Source organism: Camellia sinensis, chromosome 9 (genome assembly GCF_055761805.1).
Source record: "Camellia sinensis isolate YWXY chromosome 9, ASM5576180v1, whole genome shotgun sequence".
NCBI lineage: Eukaryota > Viridiplantae > Streptophyta > Magnoliopsida > Ericales > Theaceae > Camellia > Camellia sinensis.
This window is the reverse complement of record NC_138969.1, coordinates 44,981,608-44,989,847: the sequence shown is the minus strand read 5'-3', so window position 1 is coordinate 44,989,847 and position 8,240 is coordinate 44,981,608. Positions and strand designations below refer to the sequence as shown.

General features: G+C 35.5%; 1 protein-coding gene across 1 annotated transcript; it reads right to left on the bottom strand.

Annotated features, from left to right (window-relative positions):
* Positions 1-1,993: 1,993 nt before the first annotated feature.
* Positions 1,994-3,902, bottom strand: LOC114318473 (uncharacterized). Its single transcript, XM_082888955.1, has 3 exons — positions 3,359-3,902; positions 2,772-3,168; positions 1,994-2,621 (listed from the first exon to the last, which is right to left on the bottom strand). The coding sequence occupies exons 1-3, from the start codon at positions 3,900-3,902 to the stop codon at positions 1,994-1,996; spliced, it is 1,569 nt and encodes a 522-aa protein (XP_082745081.1).
* Between the last annotated feature and the right edge of the window lie 4,338 nt (positions 3,903-8,240).

The window sequence follows — 8,240 nt, the reverse complement described above, 5'->3', positions numbered from 1 at the left end:
ATGTTCACAGTTGTACCACTGATGTAAATGTTCATATTTACTTATGATATATTGCTGTGTTGTTATGTTAATTTATGCGATTGTTTGAACTCGATTGTTCTATAATACACATATTTTGTGCGTGAATGTTCACATTGTCTACATGACATCATTACGGATAACATACATATGTGTGAATATTCACATTTGTTATTATTCATAACAGTTGTGAATGTTCACACCATGCCAATCTGTATGCATGTGAAAGTTCACATCACAGTTTATATTCATGTCAACATTGACAATAATAATGTAAAAAAGTTCAACCCATGTGCGAGTATTTACACAATATGATTCTTTTACACAAGTGTGAATGTGCACATCATGTATTCATCATTAAAACATCAACAAAAAATCAATTTGGTACCAAAAAAAAAAAAAAAAAAAACACAAATCAAATACTAAGGTGCTGTTTGGTAACACTTACGTTTTCAGTTTTCTGTTTATATTTACAAAAATTTTAAACACTCAAATAAAAACTTGTTTGGTAAAATTTTTGATTTATAAATCAGTGGTCTCAGTTTATAAATTTGGCCAAAAAATGAAAACACAAAAAATGTGTTTCCATTTTGAGTTTTCAGTTTTTTTTTTTTACCACCCAACACTAGCTACCACCCGCCACCATTTTCCACCACCACCCACTTCCCACCACCACCTCCCACCACCACTCACCACCCACCTCCCACCACCACCACCCACCTGCCACCCACTCACCACCACCACCCCCCCTTGCCACTACTACCACCACCACCACCACCACCACCCACAACCCACCTGCCATCCACCACCCACCACCCGCCACTACCATCCACCGCCCGCCGCCACCACTCGCCACCTACTTGCCATCACCACCCACCACCCACCTGCCATCCACCACCCACCACCCGCCACCACTCGCCACCACCATCCACCGCCCGCCGCCGCCACCCGCCACCTACTTGCCATCACCGCTCACCACCCACCTACCACCACCATCGACCACCTGCCACCACCAGCCACCCACCACCACCAGCCACTTGTCACCCACCCACCAGCCATCACCACCACCCGCCACCCACCACCACCACCCGCCACCCACCACCACCACCACCATCACCCACCCGCCACCTACCTACCACCACTACTCACCACTACCCACTCGCTACCACCTACCACCCGCCACTGTCACCCACCCACCCACCCACCCACCCACCACCACCCGCCACCATCCGCCACCACCCGCCATCCGCCACTCACTTGCCACCACCACTCGCCACCCGTCGCCGCCATCACCACCACTACCCACTCGTTACCACCTGCCACCGTCACCCACCCAACCACCATCCACCACCCACCACCACCTGCCATCCGCCACCCACCTGCCACCACCACCCACCACCCCACCAGCCGCCACCGTCACCCACCCATCCACTACCACCACCTACCACCTACCCGCCACCGCCACCTACCCGACACCACCTACCACCACCCGCCATCCGTCACCCATCTGCCACCACCACCCACCACCCGGCACCGGCACCGGCACCACCCACTCGCTACCACCCACCACCCACCACCTGCCACCATCACCCACCACCAGCTACCCACCACCCATCGTCACCACTTTCTACCACCGTCTTTCGCCGTCACTTGCCACCACTTGCCATTTTTCACTCTTTTTTATATTTTTAAAATTTTTTAAACATTTTGTCAATTACCAAACGCGTTTGTAGTTTATGTTTTTCTAAAAATAAACAAAAAATAAACAAAAACCAGTTTATAAAATTTTTGTAAATATAAACTGAAAACGTAAACGTTACCAAACACACCCTAAGTTTGCCAAAGCATTATTATGTTTGTCAACACAACGTAATCTTATTACAACACAATGTTTGCCAACACAACACAATCTTATTTCAAAAATTAATATAAGAATCCCATGTAAAACACAATGTTGAAATGAAAAATGTACACCCTATATCAGCTCCTTGAATGATTTCCTATTATGGCTTCCTAATTTATCACATCTCCCGCACCTTATTTGCTTCAGTTTCTCACTACTTGATAGGATTCTATTCTTTTTCGGCCTTCCAGGTGGTCTTTTCACAGTTAGTGGGTATATAGTGAAGTCCGTGGGATCAAAAGGCGGCTTTTCCACCGATGGTATAGGGAATATAACACCCGAATAGGCTGCACGATATGTCTTTACATGAAAGTAATGTTCCACACAATCATTGAGATTATAGTGGTTCTTCTGAATAGCAATAACAGCATAGTCACAGGGGAATCCATTGATTTGCCATTTGAAGCCTTGGAATATCAACTGTAACAAATGGTATCGAATGAACTTCAAACACATCCTTATGGCTTTGTTGACTTGCCAAGACCTTCTGTCGTTAAATGAATCAAGAAGCATTGTTTTGAATGTAGGACAAATAAGCTCATTCCATTTGTTTGCCTGGTCACGCCGTGCAGACATTTGCTGTATCAACTTAGTACGAATTGTGTCCACCATTTGAGTGATAGGAAGATTGCGTGCTTCTTTAATCCAATTATTAAATGACTCCGCTGTATTGGATGTCATCTCCCAATAACGCATGTCCCTACACAACATCACAAACATTGTACAATACTGAATTTAATTTCTTTGAAACTGAATATGAAATTTCACATCGCCACAAAACATAACGGCAAATTCACATCGCTACCATTCTAAACTTGACAAATGGAATACATTAGGAAACTACTATTACCTGAAATATGAATTCCCCCAGTGCTCAGGTGCCAAGTCCTTGAAAAAATTATGTACTCGTTGCTTACCCTTATCTTTTAATTTCTTAAGCTTTTCATGGAACCTTACCACAGTTGGCTCGTGAGCATAGTCATCCAAACTACTAACTAGGTGATCCCTAAATCTATTATTAATTCCTTTCATCCAGTCTTTTAAATTGTTCTTCAAGTGTTGTAAGCAATAACTATGGTGAGCCGATGGAAACACCTTCGGCATCGTTTCTGACACACCAAGATTACGATCCGAAATAAAAGTAATCTGACGCTTACCATTAACAACTTTCCCAAGTTCGTGCAAGAACCACGACCAATTGGCCGTGATCTCTGAATCAACAATCGCAAATGCAACATGGAATAGACCTACAACACAACACCATTAAACAACTGATCACAATATTCCAATGTAAATATTAACACAAGTAGTTTACGGAAACACTACAAAGCAACCAGGTCATGTGAATGTTCACACTGTGTAATGGTCAGTCATATATCTACACTGTGCCACTCAATGTGAATATTTACATAGATACATAGCTAAAAAAATACTAACCATCATTTCTATCTATCGTCGTTGCTGTAAGTAGCTGACCTTTGTACTTTCCTTTAAGGAATGTTCCATCTAAGAATAGTAAAGGCCAACAAGAATTGTCTCCAAAAATACACGTAGCGAATGATATAAAGAAACGACAAAACTGTTGACTACTCGCGTCATAATCAATATTGACATAACTCTCTGGATTGTAATGTATCACAGCATCTGAATACCACCGCAGCTGGTCAAACGATAATAAGTGATCTCCATGAATAATAGCCTTTGCTTTCTCCAAACCCAACCATACCAAGTGGTAACTCACATCTAGCCCATAATCCCTCTTCAAAATAGTCACCACCTCACACGGCTGAGTCAACGACTTGTCCCTTACAATTTCAGATATAGTACTTGACACCAAATCAGAACTAACTCTCGGATTCTTTGATGTTCGGACATTCGCACCACAACTATGCACATCACTGAACCTCTTGATATAGAAAAAACCATTTGCTCGTTGTGCTCTACAATGTATAGACCACAAGCAACCTCTCTCCTCGCGCATCGCACACACCACAGTAACCCTTGTTGTCTCGTTCTTGACATACATAAATTGAAACCCGCATTGGGTTGCATATTTACATAAAACATCATGAAATTCTTGTACACCTCTAACAAATCGTTGTCTCACATGCGTAATATCATTTACCCAAGAGACTGACAACAACACCTTCTGCTTATGGTGGCAAAATCTCTAGAGTGCATCAATTTCTTCCTCACTCCACACATGCAGTGATCCAGAGCTACTCGACTGACCAATATCACATTTCAAATCAACGACAAACTCTACATGGTGTAACCCCATTGATTTGGCAAGCAATAACATGTTCTAAAATTCTTCGTCATTGTCCAAATCACACCTATTAATCCTAGGTAGTCGACAGAATAATGAAATAGAACAAGCAGACAACTCGTCCCATTTTTTACACAAACGCTCCACCAAACTCGAAAACACAATGCACGAATCACATTTATTACAATTGTACTGCAACCATATGTGCACACCAACATCATAAAGGTATCCATTTCCTATAAAAATACAACAAAACAAAAGTCAACAACCACGTAACAACCATACGAACAACAACACATGCAATAATCCATACTATATGAATATTCACATTGTGCAAACTAAATACCTATGTGTACAGTTCCACTGCTAAATCCATAGTGAAAACTACCACCATCATCCTTGCACAACATAAAACATTTTACAAGTTCAAAATCACAACACCACAACAAGGTGACATTACACAACATGCAAGCAACCCTCTATAACCTCATATTAACAAGATATGAACATTCACATTGTTACATATACTCTGAATTATCTCTCCCACACAGAGACTCATTAAGCAAACATCAAAGTAAAATGAGAATATCCACATTCTTCACATAATCTGAATGACCTCCCCTCCACAGGCCCACGTAAAATGCATATAATTGAACAAACAAAGCATCTGATCCATATCAATCAAAAAACAGAGCATCTCATCCATCATACAAATTAAAACATAAACTGAACATGTATTCATAACCAAAATGATACTAACCTTAATCATGCAATCCTACACTCATCCTGTAACTCGAAAACAACTAATTTAAACTAGTTACACTCTAGAAAATGTCACAACCGAACACCATCCAATCCGTCGTCTTCACTCTAAAATCACCAAACCATACCATAACAGCAACAATGAAACCCTAGCACATCAAAGCCTTGAAACGAGCATGAAAAGTAAAAACGTGTCCATCTGAATTAGAATGATGATCAAAAGCGTGAAGATAGAAACTACCAAAACAGAATAAACGAAAAAAAAAATGCAACATGGTTTGTGTATCAACACAATATATATATATATATATATATATATATAAGGGCATAATAGTCTATTTGAAAAAATAAAATTAGTAAAATGGACCTGATGGAATAAAAAGAAAAGTACATGAAACTAATTAGGTTATAATAATCCTTTGTGGACCTAATGGGTTACAACAACTCTAAAATGAATTTATCAATAAAAACCCTATTTTTTAATTATTTTTTTTCAAAATTATGTCAAAAAAATTTTATTTTTCAATTGTCTTGTGTAAATAAATTTAAAAAAAGGCATAATATTGAACCCTTAATATTTAAGGAGAATTTACCTGTAAATCTCATATGATGGAATATTTGATCCATTGAATCTTGAAAAGTTTTGGGCGAATTACACTAGTAGTTTTTATAGTTTGGGGCTCGCGTTACTTTGATCCCTGACTTTTCAATTGAACACATTTGACCCTGAATTTTGAATTTTGTTTCAAATAAGGACAATTAAAGATACTATTGCTCAATTTTAAGGACAAAGTTGTCAATTTGATAAAATATAAACTAATTTGTCAAAAATAAATGCCAAAAAAATATTTTTGAATTTTTTAAAAATTTTTCTATGCACCAAAGATAAAATTATGTAAAATTGATAAATCTTTTACACATTTAATTATTTATTTATTTTATCAAATTAATTTTTATTAGATATTTGGATTATGACCATATAATAGGTGGTTATTAGGTTTTTCTAATATGTACTCGATACATTCAATATATGAAATGTTTTTAGCTTTAGATTTATTTATTTATTTAATTGATTGGTTTAATAATGATATCAAAGTTGTCACCATATTTAACTTTTGAAAAAAATAGAAACTAATTTAATAAAAATAAAAATAACTATTACATGATCATCATCTAAACACATAATAAAAATTAATTTGGTAAATAAATAAATAAATTTGTAAAAGATTTATCAATTTTACATAATTTTATCTTTGGTAGGTAGAAATAATTTATAAAAATTAAAAAATATTTTTTTGACATTTATTTTTGTCAAATTAGTTTATATTTTATCAAATTAATGACTTTGCTCTTGAATTGAGTAATGGTATCTTCAATTGTCCTTATTTGGAACAACATTCAAAATTAGGATCAAATGTGTCACAATTGAAAAGTCAAGGACCAAACTGATACAAATCCCAAACTATAAGGACTATCAGTGTAATTTGTCCAAAGTTTTTCTTATGAACTAATTAGTCATTTTTCTTTTGAAAAGTCATATTTATCTGATTTGGTGCTATTTGAGTTTACACGAATACCTTTTGTGATTCATCTTTTCAATTTTCTAATTTATTTTTGGAATGAGAATGAAAAAGTGAGATGCGAAATATTCTTGGTGGGAGGATTGGTGAAGTATTGGCTGTTAAGCGTAAAAATTTACATTTCTGTTATGTGATTTTCTGGTGTTACATTAGAGTGTCATGTTAGAGTATTACGTTTAGAAAAATACATTAAGAAGTTTTTGTGTTATATTGATTGGAGTGTTGTGTTTAGAAAAAGTACACTAAAAATTTTTTTTAGAATGTTACATTGTTACGTTTGAGAAAAGTACACTAAATAATTTTTTAGTATGTTATATTGGAATGTTACGTTTGCGAAAAATACACTAAGTAAATTTTTTTAAATATTATGTTGTTACGTTTAAAAAAATATACTAAAATTTTTTTTAGTATGTTATATTGGAGTGTTACGTTTTTTGAGTCTTACATTGTAGTATTACGTTTGAAAAAAATATATTAAGGAATTTTTTTGAAATGTCATATTTTGTAATTTCAACATTATGAAATAAACCCACATTTGTCCCTCAAGACATAATACACGTGTATATGCTCGCCCCTTCATGTAATTCATATTAGAATAGGATCTTTGAGTCTTAAAAAAAAAAAAATACTAAACAATTTATAAGATCATTATTTAAGATTTATTGGTGTTTCACTCATATTTTAAAGGGCCTTCATAGGGGTGTTTTGGGAAGATGGTTAAAAGTTAATTTTTTAACTTTTTTTTTTAAAAAACTTTTTTCACTGTTTCATGTGAGAGGTAATGTGACCCAAAATAAATTAAAAGTTGACTTTTAACTTTTTTGATATGTTGCCAAAGCAACTCTATTTATTGTGGCAAATATCTCACTCAATTATATAAAATTTGAGTAATAATATACGCAGAAAAATTATACAAAATGATGTGACACAATTTTAAACTAATCATTAAAAAGCAAAGAGCTCCTAAAAATGCATTTAATTACAAAATTAATATTGATACATTATTCTTGTGTACAAGAATTATAGTGACAATAGCCTCTATTTTTCTTTTAAATAAAATTTTGAGTTAATATATTTGTGTGAAGTTAGAATAAAGTAGAGATTTGCAAAGCACTTAAATTATAGAAAGAAAATGGTTAGAAAGAATTTGATATTATTTAATGGAATAGAATGGACTGGAATAAATATATATGCACGGAGTTTGTTAGATCATCTTTAATTTTTTTATCAAATTTTCATCAAATTTAAATTTGATAAAAAAATTAATAAAAATGTGCTCCAACATTAATATCAAATCCATATCAAATTCAGAATATCTTAAATCTTTCATCAAATTGAGAATGCCTGAGTCTTTCATCAAATTACTGTAAATAGCCGTTAGTTTTACAAGTATGCATGAGCACCAGATGATTGGCGGATTATCCCTCTGGTTGACTACCTTCTTGCAAAATTTGTTTCAGGATTTTGAAAAATTTACACTAACCGGTTGACTGGCCGGACATCCTCTTAGTCGACCGGTGGTTTGATAAAATTTCAGATTACTCTGTTGGAACGCGCGATATCAGATGAAGTTTTTATTTAAATTTTTACTCAAATTTGTTGAAAAAAAAAAAGAAAAAAGTGAGTAAATGTTGGGCGCTGATTGAGGGCCCGAGGCTTCGGGGCTCGAATGCCCCGAAATGCCATTTTAGGTAAAAAAAAAAAAAAA